Below are 23,179 nucleotides of genomic sequence, written 5' to 3'. Positions count from 1 at the left end.
ACTGAATCTTCCACTGACCATATTCCCTGGGTTTCCATTGAGACAAAACTGAACTTAACAAGCAATATAAATTCTGTGGCTATAAGGGCAGGTAAGAGGCTGGGAATTCTGCAGCAGATATTTCTCATTTCCCGATTTCCTAAAGCCTGTTCGCTGTTTAAAATGCACAAGTCAGTAAAGTGATGGAATATTCATCTCTTGCCCAGAAGAAACCAGCTCCATTGACATGCAATAAGCTCAACACTATTAACGACAAAACAACATGCTTGATTGCCAACCACTAAAGCACCTTCCAAGCCCATGACCTCTATCCACCAGCATGGTGGCATATGTATGGGAACATGACCACATCAAAGTTCTCCTCCTCCCTATCCTGACTTAGAATTATGTCCCACTTCTTTCATCAAAATCCCAGGACTCCCTTCCTAATATACTCAGTGTAACTGCACCACATGGACTGCAGAGGTTCAAGTCAGCAGCAGCTCATCACCACCTTTCAAGGGAAGATAAGATGGGTAATAAATACTGGTTTTACCAACAAGGATCAAACCTCTATAATGAATCTGAGGAAAAAAGCCTCACCTACTTTGTTTAAAACGCTGCAATGAATCTCATCTCTGATTCAACATTAGATTCCTGGAGATGTCTGGCATGTTGTTCCTGAATTCACTGTAAATTCTGATGCAAATTTGACATTTGACATATCCCCATTTCCATATTTTCACTGACAATATCACTAATCAGTTTTCACAGGGTCTACATTATTACTGACCACCATCTGTTCCCAAATGTAACTGAAAAAAAATTGTGTTGATTTAATATCGCTTACAAGTTTCATTCCATGCTCTTGAAATATGTTTGTTTCACTTGTTGCTGTTCTTTTCAGGTAACAGTATCTATATTAATTTTGTATTGTGTAAAAGGGGTGTAAGGGGTACATAACTATGCTGGAGTAAGACAGTGACTGAGAGCAGCAAATTAGCTTCAAGTGGGATTTCAGTGCATGGGAGAGGGGTGTGGTATACAGAGGAATTATTCTGAGTTAAATAAATGAGCAATCAATTTAAGTGAATAACATAAGTAGCAACAGCATCACTGGTGCTATGTTGCAGCTGTAGAAATGTGGGAGCTTTTGGATTACAAGGCGATTTGCTGATGTATTTGTCAGGAAAAGTATAAGCAGCTGAAGGAAATTCATATTAGGATTACGGATCTGGAAGCTGAACTGAAGACACTGTGCAACATCAGGCAGACAAATAGCCGGGCACTTTGTTCCAAAAGGATATAGTGAGGAGGAATGACACTGTTCACTGCAGTAAAAATTAGGTTTTTTTTCTTTCAGAGGCTGTAGATTTTGAAACACAAATTGATCAGTGATGATCCCACTGAACGACAGAAGCAATGAAGGGGCCGAATGGCCTCCTTCTGCTCCTATTTCAGATGTTCGTATGAATTGTTTGTTCTCACTTTTCCACTTATCTTTCCATTGTCCTTGATGGGTTCATGGTACAGTTGGGGCCCTTTCTTCTGAAGCCGAGAATGAGAAACCCCACTCCTGTTCCAGCCTTACAGTTTCACATTGACCAGCCTCTTATTTCCCTCCTGACCTGACCCAGCACAGAATAATCCCGATATCACTAACTCATGCTTTGTTTTTCATTCCAGTGCTTCAGTTTTAACAGCTCCTCTGTGAACATCTTTCCATCTGTGTCACTACTTCAAAACATGGATCTTTTCTGGTCTTTCCTCCTTCTCAAAGACGATCCCACCAGTTCCAGGATATTCTTTCCTCTGGTACGAGGGGGTAACTTACCATTCGTGATGTGCCAGGGCTGTAGAAGAATCTGTCTATTCCCCTGACAGCAGAATCTCCAGCCACTATCACTCCTATTTCTGTGGCCCATGTCTCACAGTTACTCAGGAACACAATGTTTGAGTCACCCTTTGTCAACCTTACAAAGCCCAGCTGTCGATTGGACAGTTTGAGGATGTCGGGGCTCCCTCCACCTGTAAATGTGATCTCACTCTGGATCAGGCTTGTTCACCTTTACAACTTGAGGTCATTTATGCATTTTTAATCACTCAAGAGGCCGAATCTTGGAGAGATAACGGGTGAAATGTCCTGATTTTTTTTGTCTGTTAACTCAGCTGGAAAAGTGGGATGTAGACCACCAGCAGCATTGGCAGATTTTCATGTCAGATTTTTTTGACAATTAGCAAAGCAAAACAGGAGACGGTTCCCAGAGAACCAGCTCTCAAAATACTGGCATCCTGCTGTAAAAAATACAAAAGAAAGACGGACCCCCACCCCACTGAGACACAGAGCCCTCCCCACACTGAGACAGTGCGACCCCATTCCTTGCCAAGGAGGCAGAGAACCACCCCTTGCCTGAGAGACAGAGCTACCCCCACCCCCAGTGACACAAAGCAATGCAAATGAGACACAGACGCTGATACTCACCACAGATTTTCTCCCTTTTACAAACATGGAACTCACTTATAGATACAGAAGTCATGGCATGCACTCTCCTCCCCCTGAGACGGTGCCCTCAACAGTGATGTGGAGTGAGTGGGGACGAGTGTGAATACATACGCTCAATCTCAATTTTCTCTCTCACTCTCATCACCCCACACAGATACATGGTCACTCTTTCTCCTACACACCCTTTCCCATACACTCATTCATTCACACATCCCTTTAGTCACTGTTACACCCATGGTCTCATGAAAATGACAAACATTCCGTCTTTATCCCCGATTCGATTTTACCCTACTGACCTGCCAAGACTTCACCCACCCCGGCCCTGCCAGGCCTGTTCCCTCCCACCAGGCTCCAGCCTCACTGCAGTTTCCCCACCCAGAGATACCTTTGCTTCTTTTTCACACCAGCCTTCAGCACGCTGTTCACTGTCACCAATCATGGATAGTTTCTCCCATTCACACTCACTAGTCAGTCAATCAGCAGCAACGGCAGAGAGAAACAGCCTCTGATTAGAGGAACAGCTCCAAGCACAATCTTGGGTTTCCTCCGGGTGCTCTGGTTTCCTCCCATACCCCAAAGATGTGCTCTTAGGCTGACTGGTGTAACAAATTGTCCCTAAATTATTCTCCCCTCAATCTGGTTTCCAATATGGGTGCCATAAGCGTAGACAAGGGTCATGGGTGGAAGAGGGAAAGCACAATGTTAAAGTGGCAGCACGGGCTCTTTGGGTCGAAGGGCCTGTTTCCTGTGCTGTGTTGTTCTTTGAATTCAAACTCAGCTGTTTGACAACAATTTGAAAACTGCCTCCAGGGACACAGAGGAGATTCACAAATCACACCCAGCCCCTGGGCTGAACTTTGGATAAACCTGCTCTAGATGGTGCCTCACTCCCACTTTCTACTCAGTCCCTGTCCTGTTCCCTCTTCCTGTGTGAGCAGCAGACAAGACAGAAATTATATCTGTATTTTTTGTGATCCTACCTGTGTCCAATCTCATTCTTTTTGGAGATGTCGAACATTCTCCCCTGTTTGAATCTTCAGCCATGATATTGACAGACGTTCCCTGATTCTGAGACTCTGTAATAACGATAATATCAATGTCAGGGTCAGATGTAAATATGAAAATCTGAAGCAGAGCGTTAAGATCTTCACTGTGGTGTAAGATATATTTCAGAATATTACAATTACACATGTTACCGCGATATTAGTGGCAGCTGTTTCACAAAATACCAGTCACCCTCATCAGGTCCCTTGAAAAATCCACCCTTCACCCTTGCAATCCTGTCCCATTCCCAGTTTCCACTTCCCGCTCCAAAGTCACTGAACATGTTGTTACCTCCCAAATCCAGGACTATTTTTGCAGAAGCTCCATACAGTCAAGTTTGTACCCTGTCACCGCTGTTAAAAATCACAAATACTATCCTATCCGACTCTGACAAAAGTCAGTGAAGTATCTTCATTCACCCAACTGCAACCTGCTGACCATGTCATCCTTCTCCAACTCCTGCCCCTTGTGCAGCTGAGTGGAAATGCAAAGGCACTTGGTTCAATTCTTATCTATTACTTTACATCCAGAGAATCAGTGACATTGCTTTCTCTTGCCACCCTCACACCATTATCGCTACCATTGTCCCTCTTCTATTTCTCATCGACATGCTGCCCCTCGGTAACCTGGCAGCAGGGTCAATATGCAAACTGCTGGTATCCAGCTCCATGTTCTCACCGCTCTGAAACTCTGCTCACAAAATCTAAACTAATTCACAGCACTTCACAGTTCATTCACCTGTGTTCACCAACCCACACTGTCTCACAGCCTGACAACACCTCAATTCTAAAATACTTAAGCTAGCTTTTCAATCTCTCCATGGCCCCTCTCTTCCTATTCATGTAGCAAACAGCAGCCCTAGAAACCAGCGACATCTCTACCTTGCTCAATCTGACAAGTTGCGTATCTTTAAGATAATTTGTCCATAATTCAGGCCAACAATCCCCTGGGGCTGTTCCCCTCCAGAATAGGTTTTCGGTCCTGGAGGCTACAGTTGAGGAAGAATCGACTGGGGATAACCGAAGGGAGCAGGTCTCTGGGGGTGAGACTAGTGTGAAAGCTCAGGAGGTTAGGAGATGTAAAAGATTGGGCCTCGTGATTGGGGACTCTACAGTTAAGGGGACGGATAGGAGAGTCGGAAGTAATGGTAAGGACTTGGGGCTGGTGTGTTGCCTACCAGGGGCTGGGGTCCGGGATGTATCGGAAAGGGTATTCAGGACTCTTAGGGGAGAGGGAGATCAACCCCAAGTTATAGTTCATGTGGGGACATGCAAGTTCAGAAATGAGTCCGTGATAGGTATGTCCCTGTCAGGCAAGGAGGAATTGGTAGGGCTAGGGAACCGTGGTGCACTAAAAAAGTTGATTCATTGGTTAAAAAGAAAAAGGAGGCTTATGTTCGGATGAGAATTGAGGGCTCGGGTAGTGCACTAGAAAACTTTAGATTGGCTAGGAGGGAGTTGAAGAGTGAGTTAAGAAGGGCTAAAAGAGGACATGAGAAGACTTTGGCTGATAGGATTAAGGAGAATCCTAAGGCGTTCTATAGGTATGTCAAGAACAGAAGGTTGGTTAGGGCAAGATTAGGGCCAGTTATAGACAGCAGAGGGAAGTTATGTGTGGAACCGGAAGAGATTGGAGAGGCATTGAACCAATATTTCTCTTCGGTGTTCACGCAGGGGGACATGAATATTGCTGAGGAAGACACTGGGTTGCAGGGGAGTAGAATAGACAGTACTACAGTTGATAAGGAGGATGTGCTGGATATTCTTGAGGGTTTGAAAATAGATAAGTCCCCTGGTCCGGATGGGATTTACCCTAGGATTCTCTGGGAGGCAAGAGAAGTGATTGCAGAGCCTCTGGCTCTGATCTTCAGGTCGTCGTTGGCCTCTGGTATAGTACCGGAAGATTGGAGGATAGCGAATGTTGTCCCATTGTTTAAGAAGGGGAACAGAGACTTCCCCGGAAATTATAGACCGGTGAGTCTTACTTCTGTTGTGGGCAAGGTTTTAAAAAAAATTATTAGGGATAGGATTTATAGTTATTTGGAGAGTAATGAATTGATTGGAGATAGTCAGCACGGTTTTGTAGCGGGTAGGTCGTGCCTTACTAACCTCATTGAGTTTTTTGAGGAAGTGACCAAAGAGGTGGATGGGGGTAAGGCAGTTGACGTGGTATAGATGGATTTTAGTAAGGCGTTTGATAAGGTTCACCACGGTAGGCTTCTGCAGAACATGCAGATGTATGGGATGGAGGGTAATCTAGGAAATTGGATCAAGAATTGGCTAGCAGATAGGAGACAGAGGGTGGTGGTTCATGGTAAATATTCGTCATGGAGTTCGGTTACGAGTGGTGTGCCTCAGGGATCTGTGTTGGGGCCACTGCTGTTTGTGATTTTTATTAATGATCTGGATGAGGGTATAGTTGGGTGGATCAGCAAATTTGCTGATGACACCAAAGTCGGAGGTGTGGTAGATTGTGAGGAAGGGTGTCATAGTTTGCAGGAAGACTTAGACAGGTTGCAGAGCTGGGCCGAGAGGTGGCGGATGGAGTTTAATGTGGAGAAGAGTGAGGTAATTCACTTTGGTAGGAATAACAGATGTGTTGAGTATAGGGCTAACGGGAGGACTTTGAATAGTGTGGATGAACAGAGGGATCTAGGTGTATGTGTACATAGATCCCTGAAAGTTGGGAATCAAGTAGATAAGGTTGTTAAGAAGGCATACAGTGTCTTGGCGTTTATTGGTAGGGGGATTGAATTTAGGAGTCACAGCGTCATGTTGCAACTGTACACCACTCTGGTGCGGCCGCACTTGGAGTACTGTGTGCAGTTCTGGTCCCCACATTACAGGAAGGATGTGGAGGCTTTGGAGAGGGTGCAGAGGAGGTTTACCAGGATGTTGCCTGGTATGGAGGGGAGGTCCTATGAGGAGAGACTGAAGGATTTGGGGTTGTTTTCGCTGGAAAGAAGGCAGCTAAGAGGGGATCTTATTGAAACATATAAGATGATTAGAGGTTTAGATAGGGTGGACAGTGATAGCCTTTTTCCTCGGATGGAGAAAGCTAGCACGAGGGGGCATGGCTTTAAATTAAGGGGGGGTAGTTATAGGACGGATGTCAGGGGTAGGTTCTTTACCCAAAGGGTGGTGAGGGATTGGAATGCCCTGCCTGCTGCGGTTGTAAATGCGCCTAGTTTGGGGGCGTTTAAGAGATCCGTGGATAGGTTTATGGACGAAAATGGATTGGTTTAAGTTAGTGGGTCATTGTTTTAACTGGTCGATGCAACATCGTGGGCCGAAGGGCCTGTTCTGCGCTGTTCTATATGTTCTATGTTCTATAACTCCTGAGCTCTGGAATTCCCTCTCGAAACCTCTCGGCTGGTTTCCTTTTCCCTCTTCTCAGATTCACCTTAAAAAGATTAACAATCTGACTAAAATTAATCACCTGTCCAGCTGCTCCTTCCAATGTTTTATGCCTTTTGTTTCCCACTGAATTTTTCTCTTGTCGAGTGTCTTGGGATGTTTTGCTATGTTAAGATGCTATACAAATGCACGTGGCTCCATATTCTCCACTCGTGTGGATGTGTCAGTGTCTGTGTCCCTATACCTGTACCCCCTGATCAAACTCAGCTGATGTCCTCTCCTTTCTCCAATATGGAAATGGAAAAGTGATTCAGACATTTCATTCCTTCACTTGAGAACTCAAAAGTTATTCAACAGCAATAATTTACAACCAAGGTTTAAAACCAACAATGTAAAATGCAGCTACCCATTTCATTCTTAATCTCACACAACAACTCATATTTTCAGTGTGTCTGATTTTGTGGAAAAAAATCCCAAAGCACAAATTCATTCTCCCTTATGGGTCTCTTCAATTTAACACTAAATTTACAATATCATTCCAGCGAGGCTCTGGTCATCTGAACAGATCCGGATTTATTCCTCATCAACCCCAATGACCCGTCCTCGCACACACTGAGCCGGCATCAGTTATGGGGTGAAGCCACAGTGACTTTCAATGCATGGAAATGGCTGCAATGTAAAAGACTGTTCAAGGAAATTATCCCGGCAGCATTCCAAGAACTCCTCCTCGAGCCCACCTCGTCCAACATGGGTCGACCAATCAATATGCAGATTGAAATCTCCCATAACTACTGCCGTCCCATTCCTGCACGCCGCACTTATTTGTGTGTTGGAGCCGACGAGGGAGCGAGCTATCTTGGATCTGGTGCTATGTAATGAGGCGGGTAGAATTAGGGACCTTGCAGTGAAGGATCCTCTTGGAGAGAGTGATCATTGTATGGTGGAGTTTCTGGTGCAGATGGAGGAGGAGAAAGTGGGTTCCCGGACACGCGTCCTTTGTTTGAATAGAGGGGAGTATGGTAGGATGAGAGAAGAATTGGCGAATGTGGACTGGGGGAGTGCGTTGGAAGGTAGGTCTGCTGAGGAGCAGTGGAGGATCTTTAAGGAGATCTTTCTTGGTGCTCAGCAGAAATTTATTCCGATGGTTAAAAAGGACAGTAGGAAGAGAGGTAATAAGCCGTGGATAACGAAGGCGGTGAAGGAAAGTGTTAAATTAAAAGCGGAGGAATTTAGAGTAGCTAAGAGCAGTGGGCGAGAAGAGGATTGGGAAAGGTTTAAATGTCAACAAAGATTGACAAAGAAGTTGATAAAGGAGGGTAGGAGAAGCTATGAGGCTGGGCTAGCACTTAATATAAAAAAGGATAGCAAGAGTTTTTATAAATATATAAAAAGGAAGAGGCTGGCTAGGGTGAACGTTGGTCCTTTAGAGAATGAGAAAGGGGAGCTAGTGGTAGGGGATGGGGATATGGCTAAGGTCTTGAATAACTTTTTTGTTTCTGTCTTCACGGAAGAGGACGTGAATAATTTGCCGGGTGTTAGCGATGGAAAGGTGGTAGGAATGGAGGGTCTTAATGACATTACTGTTACTAGAGAGGTGGTGCTCGACAGACTGGAGGGGCTGATTGTGGACAAGTCCCCAGGACCGGATGGAATGCATCCGAGGGTTCTGAAAGAAATGGCGGAGGTTATAGTGGATGCCTTGGTGGTTATTTTCCAAACGTCACTGGATTCCGGGGAATTGCCGGAAGATTGGAAAACGGCTAATGTTACGCCGTTGTTTAAGAAGGGTGCCAGGCAAAAGGCGGGGAATTATAGGCCGGTTAGTTTAACGTCTGTGGTAGGTAAAATGTTAGAATCCGTCATTAAGCAGGAAATTGCGAGGCATCTTGAAGGGAATTGCTTGATTGGGCGGACGCAACACGGTTTCATTAAAGGGAAGTCGTGTCTGACAAATTTACTGGAGTTCTATGAGGATGTGTCTAGGGCAGTGGATAGAGGAGAGCCGGTGGATGTGGTCTTTCTGGATTTTCAGAAGGCGTTTGACAAGGTACCTCAAGAGGTTATTGCAGAAGGTCAGGGGACATGGAGTTGGGGGTAGGGTGTTAGCGTGGATAGAGGATTGGTTGTCAAATAGGAGGCAGAGAGTGGGGGTCAATGGGTGCTATTCGGATTGGCGGTTGGTGACTAGTGGGGTGCCCCAGGGGTCGGTGCTGGGGCCTCAGCTATTTACCATTTATATAGATGATCTGGAGGAGGGAACCGAGTGCAGGGTGTCAAAATTTGCTGATGACACCAAGATTGGGGGAAAGGCAAATTGTGCGGAGGGTGTGGAGAGTCTGCAGAAGGATCTAGATAGGCTGGGCGAATGGGCCAGGAAATGGCAAATGGAATTTAATGTTGGCAAGTGTGAGGTGGTCCACTTTGGTAGGAAGAATGGTAGGAAGGACTATTACTTACGTGGCGAAAAACTGCAGCAGGCGACGGTGCAGAGGGACCTCGGGGTCCTTGTGCATGAGTCGCAAAAACCCAGCTTGCAGGTGCAGCAGGTGGTCAGGAAGGCGAATGGGATGCTGGCCTTCATAGCGAGGGGGATTGAATATAAAAGTAGGGAGGTCTTGCTGCAGCTGTATAGGGCATTGGTGAGGCCGCAGCTGGAGTAGTGTGTGCAGTTTTGGGCGCCGCACCTGTGCAAGGATATTTTGGCCCTGGAGGGAGTGCAGAGGAGGTTTACTAGGCTGATACCGGAGTTGAGGGGGTTGAGCTATGAGGAGAGGCTGAATAAACTAGGCTTGTACTCGCTAGAGTTTAGAAGAATGAGGGGAGATCTCATTGAGACGTATAAGATGATGAATGGGATGGATAGGATAGAGGTGGAGAGACTCTTCCCGCTCAAAAAAGACAGTAGGACTAGGGGGCACAGCCTCAAGATAAAGGGGAGGCGGTTTAGAACGGAGTTGAGGAGGAACTTCTTCACTCAAAGGGTGGTGAATCTCTGGAATTCTCTGCCCGTTGAAGTGGTGGAGGCTGCCTCGCTAAATATTTTTAAGAAGCAGGTTGATGGGTTTTTGATAAGAGAGGGGATTAAGGGTTATGGGGAGAGGGCGGGAAAGTGGAACTGAGCCACGACAGATCAGCCATGATCTTATTGAATGGCGGGGCAGGCTCGAAGGGCTAGATGGCCTACTCCTGCTCCTATTTCTTATGTTCTTATGTTCTTAAGACCAATGGTGGTGAGCAGAAGGCGGCACTGCATCATCCTGCGGGAGGATCATTACTGAAGGGAATAGATAGAGTCAATAGTGAAAGGCTGCTCCCTAGACTGGGTACAATTACGAGAGGTCATGATCTAAGGGTGAGGGGGGAGAAGTATAATTTGGATGTGAGAGGAAGGTTCTTCACGCAGAGGGTCCTGGGGGTATGGAACGCGCTACCGAGTAGGGTGGTGGAGGCAGGAACGTTGGACTTGTTTAAGGTTTACTTAGATAGACACATGAGCGAAACAAGGATGGAGAGTTATAGTAGGGGGTATTAAATAGGGTCAGAGCCTCAGGAGACACCAGAAATGCAGACTTATATGTTAACGTTTGTCTTTTTATTCCGCAGGTGGAGGTCCACCTTGTTGTCAAACAAGGGGCATGCACACAGTGGGTCGTGCGTGGGCTGCTCTTGGAGGTTCCGGGAGTGGCCTAGTACTTGTCGGTGTGTGTGCTTGATCCTGGACCGGTAGACGGGCGCCGCAACAGCTCAGTGACTAGCACTGCTAGCTGTGCAGATACATGGATTTGGGCCTGTGTCTGTGGGAGTTTGCGCATTCACCCTGTGGTTGCGTGGGTTTCCTCCGGGCGCTCCGGTTTCCTCCCACACCCCAAAGGTGTGCTCTTAGGCTGATTGGTATACCAAATTGACACTATTCTCCCCTGAATCTGGCTAAGTTAGGGGTTCCACTCGCAGACACGCAGGGCAGGTGTAGGAGGATGCGGCGGCGCGGGCTCATTGGGCCGAAGGGCCTGTTTCCCGTGCTGGGTTGTTGTTCTTCTTTGAAAGCAAGAGGCAGCAAGGAGAAAGGTGAAAGCAATGGAATGTGTCAGGTGTTGAGGGACACACTACGTGAATCATTGTAAATGTTTTGATGCTGTTTGTTATCACTGCAAAAAAAAAAGTGGGCATTTATCAAAGAACTGCAAAGATGCCAAGAGCAAGTCAAAGGCGGAGCAAAGGAATTCAAACTTGAAAAAAAGCATCAGTCAGCTGCACGTCACCTGGAAAGCTCAAAGAAGATACAGGAGCAAAGGATTCCATATAATTCCAAAAGACTTTGGATAGTAATAGATAAGGACAAGAGTGACCCTCGGTTCAATTGGACAAGGGCCAAATACATCCAAATTAGACAGGAACAGGGGAATGTGGATTGGGAGCAGCTCTTTGAAGACAAATCCACCTCTCTCATGTGGGAAGCTTTTAAAGGCCAATTGATTGAAATGCAGGGCATGCCTGAGCCGGAAAAACGAAGGAAAGAAATGCCAGAATTCGGAAACTATGGATGACCAGGAAAATTGTAAGCTTAGTCAAAAAGAAAACATACAATAGGTCTCAGCAACTAAAAAACTGACAAAGCCCCTGAGGAGTATAGAGAAAATAGGAAGGAACTTTAAGGCCGAATTAGGGGGGCGAAAAAGGGCCATAAAACATTTTCAGCAAACAGGGTGAAGGAGAATCCCAGGTCTTTTATGCCTGTATTCGGAGCAAGAGGGTAGCCCAAGAAAGAATAGGCCCACTCATGGGCAATGGAGAGAAGTTGTGTGGACCAAAGGAAGGCGGTGAGATCCTTAATGAGTACTTTGTATCCGTATTCATCAAGGAGTTGTGCATGAAGAATGGTGAGGCCACTCTAACGAATGTCAATATATCGAAGGAGGAAGAGGTAGCTCTCCTAAATTGCACTAAGGTAGACAAGTCCCCGGGGCCAGATGGGATCAACCCAGTTTACTGTGGGAGGAAAGAAATAGGGGAGTAAAAAAAATCTTCACATCCTCTCTAACCACAGGCGAGATTCCAGAGGACTGGAGAATAGCCATTGTTGATCCCTTGTTTCAGAAAGAAAGGCATATTCCAGGAAATCAAAGGTTTGTGAGCCTAATCTCTATGGTGGTAAAACATTTGCTGAAACTACTTAAAGACAGGATACGTATACATTTGGAAGAAGTTGACGAGCTTGTGTCAGGCAGCACGGTTTGTAAGGGGAAGTCACGTCTCACCAAATTGATCGAGGTTTTCAAAGAAGTGGCAAAGATAATTGATGAGGGAAGGGCTGTGGACATTGGTTATATGGACTGTAAAATCCAACCCAAGGTCAACGGGCCTTTCCGTGATCCACCCCTCCTCGGCTTTGATTCCCATGGTGAGCAGAACGGGAAAATTTGTTCCAGAAAGCAGCAGGGCAAGGGTATTTTTTTCTTCAAAATGTTGATCTGTAGGCAATAGTGTTCTGCAGAGGCCAGTGACGGGGCCTATTTTATTTGTAGGAAAACGTGGATGTCCTGATTAGAAAGTTTGCGGGTGAGATGAAGATTGGTGGAGAGGGTGATAGTGCTGAGTTTATAACAGGATATAAGAACATAAGAAATAGGAGCGGGAGTAGGCCATCTAGCCCTTCGAGCCTGCCCCGCCATTCAATAAGATCATGGCTGATCTGTCGTGGCTCAGTTCCACATTCCCGCCCTCTCCCCATAACCCTTAATCCGCTCTCTTATCAAAAACCCATCAACCCGCGTCTTAAAAATATTTAGCGAGGCAGCCTCCACCACTTCAACGGGCAGAGAATTCCAGAGATTCACCACCCTTTGAGTGAAGAAGTTCCTCCTCAACTCCGTTCTAAACCGCCTCCCCTTTATCTTGAGGCTGTGCCCCCTAGTCCTACAGTCCTTTCTGAGCAGGAAGAGTCTCTCCACCTCTATCCTATCCATCCCATTCATCATTTGTATGTCTCAATGAGATCTCCCCTCATTCTTCTAAACTCTAACGAGTACAAGCCTAGTTTATTCAGCCTCTCCTCATAACTCAACCCCCTCAACTCCGGCATCAGCCTAGTAAACCTCCTCTGCACTCCCTCCAAGGCCAAAATATCCTTGCGTAAGTACGGCACCCAAAACTGCACACAGTACTCCAGCTGCAGCCTCACCAATGCCCTATATAGCTGCAGCAAGACCTCCCTACTTTTATATTCAATCCCCCTCGCTATGAAGGCCAGCATCCCATTCGCCTTCCTGACCACCTGCTGCACCTGCAGGCTGGGTTTTTTGCGACTCATGCACAAGGACCCCGAGGTCCCTCTGCACCGTCGCCTGCTGCAGTTTTTCTCTACGTAGATAGACTTGGGCACAGAAATGGCAAATTAAAATTAATTTGGACAAATGTGAGGTAGTACATTTTGGAGCATGAAATTTATGCGTGAATTGTACTGTAAATGACAGAACCCTTTGGAACATTAAGACACAGACCGATCTGGGTGTGCAGGTCCACAGTTCCCTAAAAGGTGGCCATTGTGATTAAGCCATATGCCCAGGGCATTGAGCACAAGCATTGGCAAATAAAAACTTGGTTAGGCCGCATTTGAAGTATGGCGCGCAGTTCTGATCGTCACAAGACCAGAAGAATGTGGAAGCTTTGGAAAGCGGAAATAAGGGTCACCAGGATGTTGCCTGGTCTCAAGGGTGTTGGCTATGGTGAGAGGTTGAATAAATGAGAATTGTTTTCACTGGCAGGCAGAGGCTGAGTGGAGACCTGATAGAGGTTTAGAAAATTATGAGATGTACAGGTATGGTGCATATTTAGAAACTGTTTCCCCAATGTGCAACTGTCAATAAAAGGGTTCAATGTGAGGGGGTAATTTTAAGAGAAATGTGCAGGGGAAATTTTTCCACACAGAGAATGGTTGGTGCTTGGAACATGCTGCCTAAGGAGATGGTTGATGCAGGCACATTCGTAACACTTAAAGGGCATCTGGATGGGTACACGAATAGGGAATAAATAGAGGGATACAGACCGAGTAAGGGCAGAAGGGCTTTTTAATTCAGTTAGCGCATCATAATTGGCACAGACTTGGAGGGCCAAAAGGCTTGTTCTTGTGTACTTTTCTTTGCTCTCGGAGCACTCTTACAACATGTTTAATGCGAGTGAGGGGCATGTGAAACCTATCTATGGATGATATTGGAATAGGGTAGGTTAATTGGGCTTTAGATTGGTTTCACAGGTTGGTGCAACATCAAGGGCTGAAGGGCTGTACTGCGCTGTAATGTTCTACGTTCTATGCAATAGTGGAGATCGGTGGAAAACAAACCAAAATTGTGCTGGACACGGGAGCGTCTGACTCCGTAATCAGTGAAAGGACCAGCAAGATAACTTGGGATTCTGACAAGGCACCAGCCCTTATTCAGTCAGCGATCAAACTTCAGATGTACACCAGAGAGCCCATATCATTGTTTCAGGTGTTAGAAATGGGCATTACATGCAATAGAAAAGAAAAACACATGTCCTTGTGGTAAAAGGGAAGGAACCTTATCTATAGAACATGGCTGGCTCAGTAAAATTCTGTAGAACTGGGATGAATGGTAAAGTGGAGGAGGAGGAGTTTGATTCCAGCCTTTGCAGCCACTCGATGAGTCCATTCAGTTGGGGAGCATCAAATATCCCTGTTATTAAAAATGATGATACTGTGCGAAGACATGATTACCTGGAGGCCTAAAGTTTCTATTTTCAAACCGTGCTGGGAACAATGGATAATCTGTGACAAGGTTTTCCTCCTGTAGTAGTTCATTTATAGGACATCTAATTATAGGGAAAACTGAGGAGAAGCACCTCAGCACCCTGAATCAAGTGTTAAGAGTCTTCAGAAATAGCATTGCATCTCCAGCACGGCATGTGAATTAATGGTGTTGGAAAAAATAGTTCAAGAATGTGTCTGAGCTCAGGTCATTTTTGGGTTTGGTTCACTATTACGGGAAGTTTTTGCCAGACCTTACAGCAGTGTTGGGACCACTGTATATACTACTTCACAAAGAAACCAAATGAAAGTGAGGGGTTCAGCATAAAAGAAAGTTTTCAAGGATGTGAAGGCTCTGTTGCAATTAGTTAATCTGCTCAATCGCTGAACAAGCCAGAAACTCTCACTACCATGCAACGTCTCATTGTTGGGGTAGTACTCCCTCATCTGATGGAGGACATTGGTTTTACATCTTATATGCTGACAGAAGCTGAGAAGGTATAGTCTCAGTTAGACAAGGAAGGTGTAGCCATCAATTTCACTGTGAAACATTTCCATCAGTATCTTTATGGTCTTTCATTCACCATACGTACAGACCATAAGCCACTGATGAGTCTTTTCAGTGAATCCAAGGGCATTCCTGCCATAGCCTCAGCGAGAATACAGCACTGGGCTCTCACACTGTCGTCTAACCAGTATAACATCGTGCACAAGGCTGGCAGGGAAGGACAATGTAAACACAGACACAGACACATGTAGTCTTCCTGTACCGATGTGGCAGAATGATAGGGAGTGGGATAGCCTGATCTTGGGTTTTGACATAACATTGAGAGCTGACAGGCCTCTACTGTGCTGTACTGTTCTACGTTTCTGTGCCAACCAAAAGAAGAAAATACTGCTGAGGCAAAGAATGCCAGTGGACTCTACTTTTGGAGTGGATGAAAGGCATTCCTGTTTGGATACTCAACCTACTCCTAAACCATAAATCCAGATCAACTGTAGATGCTGTTTCCTTAGATCCGACACAATCCATTAGCCATTATTGGAACACATTCCTTTCTGGGAATGGCTCAGTATTCTTTCAAATAATTCATTCCCCACACATTAGTACTAATTAGGTTTCACTGAGTCTGTATGTAGATGCATTACCCTTCTTAAACACACCTCGAACTTCCTGATATACCTGAAATTCACATTCCATCTGCTGCTTGGTGACCTACAAACACTTCACACCAATGGTTTTTGCCCCTGGCTGTTTCTTAGGGTCGCCCAACTGATTTTATACTTTGATCTTCAAGAACTAAAGGTCATCTCTGACTACACGACTAATGCCCTCTTTAATTAACATTATTGCCCCATGTTTAGCCTTGCTGCTTTGTCACTTGCCATCTCAGTTTCAAACTTCCTTGCCTGTCTGCATTAGTCTCTCTCCACCTCTCTGCTTCTCCTTCACTCCTGTCTGTTTGCCCTGGTCTCCCTCTCCTGCTGCCTTGCATATCTGATTGCTTTCGTCTATCTCCAAAATCCTGCCTCTCACATGAGCCCCCACCCATCCAATTCCTCTCTACGTATGTGCCCATACCTCTGCCTCTCATATTGAGATCAGTCAGATTGTTACCCTGGCAGAGGAAATCCATCAGCAAATATAACTGAAAACGGGAACAACAAAACCACCATCACACTCTCTCAGTTAAGAGAAAGATTAATCCCAAAACAGTCAAACAGTTTGTCTTTAATTAACTCTGAAGCTGCGATTTCAAAATGGTGCAACTGATATAACAAGACCAAACACTGCAGTTTTATTAAAGTTTAAGGAGACAAAAACTAATCCGCTTGACAGTAAATAACACTTTATCCTAGATAATTGGACTCAGTGCTCAGACCCTCCATATCTCTCACTCAGCATTTCTGATCTCACCTGATTACCTTTGTGTACTGTCCACAGGACGAGAGTAAATGCAATTTTCTCTCGCCTTCCTCTCCAAATATATGGAAGTTCTTTCAATCTCAAGGTCTCTCTCTGGTTGGCACACTCAATCCTCCACTGGTTCACCTCTTACAGTCCAGCAGTCCACACCCCTTGCTTACTTCCAGCTGTGGATTTTCTCAACTAATCCAGCATTCATCGGAGATCTGATTAAAGCAGGAGAGAAAAAAAGTGACAAATAGTGCCAGGTGAACAAGAATGACAATTTTCCTCATTCCCAGGCCATCCCATAAACTAGACCTGAAAGAAAGATTGAATAAGACTGTTGGAAATGTTTCAATTAGAATGACAATTTCCTCAATCCTGGGACAGTCCATCCAGTGAAGTGAACAGGGAATTTCAATAGGAGTGTTGGAAATATTTGAAGTACTATATTTTCATTGGACACATTAATAAAGGTTACAAAATGTCTCAGCAGACTATCCTAATTTTCAATCTGGGGCTTCACAGAATCCTGAGAGTGAAGAAGGGGCTCATTTGGCCCATCGCGTCTACACTGACAATCCTACCCAGACCCTATTCTGGTAACCCCATATATTTACTCTGCTAATCAATTTAGCATGACCAATCAATCTAACCCGCACATCTTTGGACTGTAGGAAGAAACCCACACAGACATAAGAACTAGGAGCAGGGGCAGGCCATCTGGCCCCTCAAGTCTACTCCGCCTTCAATAATATCATGGGTGATCTTTTCATGGACTTGTCTCCACTTACCCACCCACTCACCATAACCCTTAATTCCTTTACAGATACGGAGAGAATGTGCAAGCCTCACCCAGACAGTGACCCGAGGACAGAACTGAACCCGGGTCCCTGGCACGTGAGACATCGATAGTAGTCATGATGTGAAGATGTAAACAGTAAAAGTCTGACATGCCAGGTTAAAGTCCAACAGGTTTATTTGGTAGCAGAAACCAATAGCTTTCAGAGCGCTGCTCCTTTGTCAGGTAAGTGGGAGTTCTGTTCACAAACAGGGTATATAAAGACACAAACTCAATTTACAAAATTATGGTTGGAATGCGATACTTTACAGGTAATCAAATCTTAAAGGTACAGGCAACGTGAGTGGAGAGAGTGTTGACTGTCTGGTTAATTCTCTCTATTCAGCCTAGAATCACCCAGATACACTCTGTTATAATGCTGTCTCTGTATTCAGGCTTGATCACCCAGATCTATGAGCGGCACGGTGGCACAACGGTTAGCACTGCTGCCTCACAGCGCCAGGGACCCTGGTTCAATTACTGGCCTTGGGTCACTGTCTGTTTCGAGTTTGTACATTCTCCGTGTGTCTGCATGGGTTTCCTCCGGGTACTCCAATATCCTTGCACAGTCCAAAGATGTGTGGGTTAGGTTAGTTATGATGTGGGTATGCCGGCGTTGGAGTGGCGTAAACACAGTAAAAAGTCTGACAACACCAGGTTTTAGTCCAACCTATTTATTTGAGTATATTATCAAATAAATAGGTTGGACTAAAACCTGGTGTTGTCAGACTTAGGTTAGTTAGCCATCCTAAATTGACCTTAGTGTTAGGGAGATTAGCAGGGTAAATATGTGGGGTTACGGGTAATAGGGCCTGGATAGAATTGTGCTCAGTGCAGACTCAATGGGCTGAATGGCAGAATTCCTGCATTGCAGGAATTCTATGATTTAACGATATGTTCTGTATTCAGACTAGAATCACCCAGATATACTCTATTATAATGCTTTGTCTATTCAGTGTAGAATCACCTAGATATACTGTGTTGATGCTGTTTCTATTCTAACACTGTTCTCTCTCACACACAGTGAACAGGCTGGTGCATGCACATTGCCGGCTGTGACATTCTGCGCATAGACATTCTGCGTCACTAAGACCGGAGCTTCGATGCTTTCCATCTCCTCATTGGTGGATCCAGATGTCAATCATTCTCCCTTATCCAATGAGGCTCACATCTAATAATTCTCATTGATGGACACAATTAAATCCAGGAAATATTGGACAGAAAAACAGAGCAAAAGAAACAGAGCATGGAAACAGAGGGAGAGAGGATTAAAACCATAAAGAAAATGGTTCAGGGAGAGAGAGAGTTCTTCCCTTTCTTCCAAACACCTTGTGACTCACTCTCTCCCTTTGTTCCAAACACCTTGTGACTGACTCTCTCCCTATCACTTCAATCTTCCCCAGTCACTTCTCCTATTCTCCATTGTTTTGACCAATGTGTGGGACAAGATTACTTTTCGTTGATCAGACTCTGTTCCAACATCAGCAGGAACCTCATCCCATCAAGGAACCACACCAGGTATTTACAAACTTACAGGAACAGGAGTTAACTGAACACTCCAGAATGTTTGTACTTTCATTCAATGAGATTATTGTTCATCTGTTACTGAACACAATATACCAGACTGACAATTCACTGAACATCCACAGCTTAGTTTGCTCAAAATTACTACAAATTTCAAAACTGTAAATTTGTACAAATGTTTTTTTTCTAACCACTGCAAACTACAATTCATTCTCCCTCCACCTCTCATTCCATCTCAACCTCCCCCTAACCCGTCCCTTCTCCCTCCATCACTCACCCTTCCCAGGGGAGCAGCAACTGCTGACACAGGAAAGCCCTCTGCTCTTTGCTAAAATGGTTGAGGGGCAACTCTGCAATGTGACTGACTGTTGGCATCAGAGAGAAAGGTTCAGAGATTGAGATGCCAGTGACATTTTACATCTTAACCAAATAAACCAAATCAATAAATTGAGGCATCAATTAAAATGCCGCATCATAAAAATGAACAGAATCTCAAAGTAAACTTAAAAAAAAGAAACGTGATGAAAGGAGTTAAGAACATAAGAACTAGGAGCAGGAGTAGGCCATCTAGCCCCTCGAGCCTGCCCCACCATTCAATAAGACCATGGCTGATCTGTCGTGTCTCAGTTCCACGTTCCCGCCCTCTCCCCATAACCCTTAATCCCCTTGCCTATCAAAAACATATCAACCCGCATCTTAAATATATTTAGCGAGGCAGCCTCCACCATGTCAACGGGCAGAGAATTCCAGAGATTCACCACCCTTTGAGTGAAGAAGTTCCTCCTCAACTCCATTCTCAACCACCGCCCCCCCCCTTTATCTTGAGGCTGTGCCCTCTAGTCCTGCTGTCCTTTCTGAGCGGGAAGAGCCTCTCCACCTCTATCCTATCCATCCCATTCATCATCTTATATGTCTCAATGAGATCTCCCCTCATTCTTCTAAACTCTAACGTGTACAAGCCTAGTTTATTCAGCCTCTCCTCATAGTTCAACCCCCTCAACTCCGGTATCAGCCTAGTAAACCTCCTCTGCACTCCCTCCAAGGCCAAAATATCCTTGCGTAAGTGCGGCGACCAAAACTGCACACAGTACTCCAGCTGCAGCCTCACCAGTGCCCTATACAGCTGCAGCAAGACCTCCCTACTTTTATATTCAATCCCCCTCGCTAAGGCCAGCATCCCATTTGCCTTCCTGACCACCTGCTGCACCTGTAGTCCAATATAGTCCAATTCCTGCAATGCCCCCACATAAGGGGAATCTCTATGTTGCCAGCAGAGATCGTACGCTCCCTTTCACCTGGCAGTGAACATAGTTGCGGTAGATGGGTGAACAGTCGGGATGGACGGCCCACTCAGCTTGGACCGATTAATGGCCAGCTTGGCCAAGCCCAGGAACAGGCACGAGGAGCTTCTCCTCCATTCCCGTCCCCCTCCATAACGGGTGCCCAAAGATCGGTGCTTCGAGTGGAATTCCCATCAGGAGACTAAAAATGAAGTTAGCCTTTGACAACCCACAGATATGTTGTCTATCGACTCCCCGAGGTTGCAAAAGTTACAGACATAATTTTGGTCTATGAACCAACTCAACCTGTGATTATATGCTGTTGCTGCATGCAAAACCCTCCACCCTAGGTCCTGATGATAAAGGGGGAGGACTCACACATGAATGGCCATCTACTGGGGCCCATAGCCGACAGACAGCAACAAGGCATGCCAGGGTGTGTCCAGACTGCAGACAAAGGCAAGGAGAAATTTACACAATTTAAGCCCAGAAAGGGCAAAAGGGTGGGGAGGGGATTTCCATGACGCACAGACATTGTGGGTGTCAGTCCATCTCTCTCTGTCTTTAGAGATAGAGTTTGGGATTTGGGGCTGCTGTGACAATACACGTGTTGCACTATGAAAGTACACATATCCTCATATTTAATCAAGCTCTCAGTCAGTTTCCTTCCATTTGCTGAACGTGCAGCTGTAAAAGTAATTTAGTTTCCTGTTCTGCAAATGGTCATACCGGGCCCAGACTGATATAACTGAGGTTGCTGTCTTTACTCATACAATTTAGATGGTGTTTACAGGTACAAGGTAAAGATTGTAATAACTGGGATCCTTCTATGAAACAGAGAATCATCCAATTGCTGCAGTGCAGGAGGCGGCCATTTGGTCCATCCAGTCTGTACTGACCACAATCCCAGCCAGACCCTATTCCACTGTTTACCCTCCCCCTGAGCAGTAACTGATCCTGCCCAGTGACCCTATGCTGCTGATGTTTGGAGAGTGTGAGGAAAGGCTCCCCCCGCAGACACGGGGACAACGTACAGACTCCACACAGACACTGAGCCCAAGGCCGCCAATTGAAGCCGGGGCCTCCCTGACGCTGTGAGAGCGCAGCACCAACCACTGAGCCCCCACCGTGCCGCCTCACAGTGTAACTGACCATCCCACCCCCCCCCCACCGCCGGCTCTGTTAATATTATACAGAGACACGCTGTATTTACACAGTAAATCACCATTTTAATCCTGAAGCTGAATTTTGAAGTTGAAACTTTTTCTCGGCACCCAGCCTGCAGGTGCAGCAGGTGGTCAGGAAGGCGAACGGGATGCTGGCCTTCATAGCGAGGGGGATTGAATATAAAAGTAGGGAAGGTCTTGCTGCGGCTGTACAGGGCACTGGTGAGGCCGCAGCTGGAGTACTGTGTGCAGTTTTGGGCGCCGCACCTACGCAAGGATATTTTGGCCCTGGAGGGAGTGCAGAGGAGGTTTACTAGGCTGATACCGGAGTTGAGGGGATTGAGCTATGAGAAGAGGCTGAATAAACTAGGCTTGTACTCGTTAGAGTTTAGAAGAATGAGGGGAGATCTCATTGAGACGTATAAGATGATGAATGGGATGGATAGGATAGAGGTGGAGAGACTCTTCCTGCTCAGGAAGGATAGTAGGACTAGAGGGCACAGCCTCAAGATAAAGGGGGGGCGGTTTAGAACGGAGTTGAGGAGGAACTTCTTCACTCAAAGGGTGGTGAATCTCTGGAATTCTCTGCCCGTTGAAGTGGTGGAGGCTGCCTCGCTAAATATTTTTAAGAAGCGGGTTGATGGGTTTTTGATAAGAGAGGGGATTAAGGGTTATGGGGAAAGGGCGGGAAAGTGGAACTGAGCTATGACAGATCAGCCATGATCTTACTGAATGGCGGGGCAGGCTCGAAGGGCCAGATGGCCTACTCCTGCTCCTATTTCTTATGTTCTTATGTTAATTCCTTACCGTTATTCACAAATCCCCGCACTGACAAACGGCACTGCTCCGGCGCGCAACCCTCCCGGAGTGAAGTCGGCGCACGCGCACTCGGGGCGCCGGCGGCCGCTGGTTTCCGTCCGGCCCGCCCGTTGTTCAAATCCCGGTCACGTGACGTCAGGCGACCGACCCCCCCGCCACCGCCGCGCGCAAAAACGGTTTAACGGCCCCTTCACCAAACGGGCGGGGACCTCATTCTGTGAACATTCCTCATTGGTAGTTTCCTGCTCACCGATTGGTCAGCTCCGATCACGAGGCGACCGTCGTGACATCAGACCCGCCCCGCCCCGCCCCAACAGCGCGCAAAAGCACTGACCGCGCTCTTTCACCAACTGGACGGGACCTCACGGCACCCTCATTCCCTATTGGTGCATTCTGCTGTCCGTCAACTGAACACAACCAATAAGAACCCGCCTCAGCAGAATGATTGACAGCCAGGCACGGTGGGTCCACTCGGGTAGATTGCGATGCAGCAGTGACTCGCCGTGAATTCGCTACCATTGGGGACACTCCCAGCCAGCGAGAGACGGCGCCTTTGAAGTTGAGACTCTTTCCTCGCATTTAATTCCTTACCTTTATTCACAAATTCGGTCTTCTCGCTGTTCGGAAACCACCGCCTGCGCCGCAAAAAGCGGCACGGCGCCCGAACTCCGCGCTTCGGGCGGCGGCTGCTGGCTTCCGGCTCGCCTATTGGCCAGCGCAGGTCATTTGCTGTGCGTGAGCAATGACGTCAGAGCGTCCCCTCAAACTACGTCAGAGTGGGCGGGACCTCATTGCGTCATCACTCAGAATCATTGAGGTTTCCAGCGTGGAAACAGACCCTTCAGCCCCACATGTCCCTGCTGCCCCTTTCTATAAACCCCTAGGCTCATCCCAATTGGCAGTGTTTGGCCCATATCCCTCTCTACCCATCGTACCCGTGTAACTGTCTAAATGCTTTTTAACAGATAAAATTCATAGAAACCCTACAGTGCAGAAAGA

General features: G+C 46.3%; 1 protein-coding gene across 5 annotated transcripts in view; it reads right to left on the bottom strand.

Moving 5' to 3' along the window:
* LOC145337643 (NACHT, LRR and PYD domains-containing protein 3-like) overlaps window positions 1-22,872 on the bottom strand; it is an 84,186-nt gene extending 61,314 nt beyond the window's left edge. For 2 of the 5 annotated variants that reach the window (XM_080182456.1, XM_080182460.1), the window contains exons 1-2: window positions 22,772-22,872; window positions 3,463-3,558 (exon numbers count right to left, since the gene is read on the bottom strand). In XM_080182456.1, the coding sequence (XP_080038582.1) occupies window positions 3,463-3,526 (64 nt within the window). In that variant the 5' untranslated portion in view covers window positions 3,527-3,558; window positions 22,772-22,872. Of the gene's footprint in view, window positions 1-3,462; window positions 3,559-16,559; window positions 16,775-22,168; window positions 22,241-22,771 lie in introns of those variants that run through there. The other 3 variants (XM_080182458.1, XM_080182457.1, XM_080182459.1) reach the window with 3 other exon arrangements.
* Between the last annotated feature and the right edge of the window lie 307 nt (window positions 22,873-23,179).

Source organism: Carcharhinus amblyrhynchos, unplaced genomic scaffold (assembly GCF_965287045.1).
Source record: "Carcharhinus amblyrhynchos unplaced genomic scaffold, sCarAmb.v2.hapA scaffold_55, whole genome shotgun sequence".
Lineage (NCBI taxonomy): Eukaryota > Metazoa > Chordata > Chondrichthyes > Carcharhiniformes > Carcharhinidae > Carcharhinus > Carcharhinus amblyrhynchos.
The sequence above is the reverse complement of the archived record's forward strand: the minus strand, read 5'-3'. Positions and strand labels throughout refer to the sequence as shown.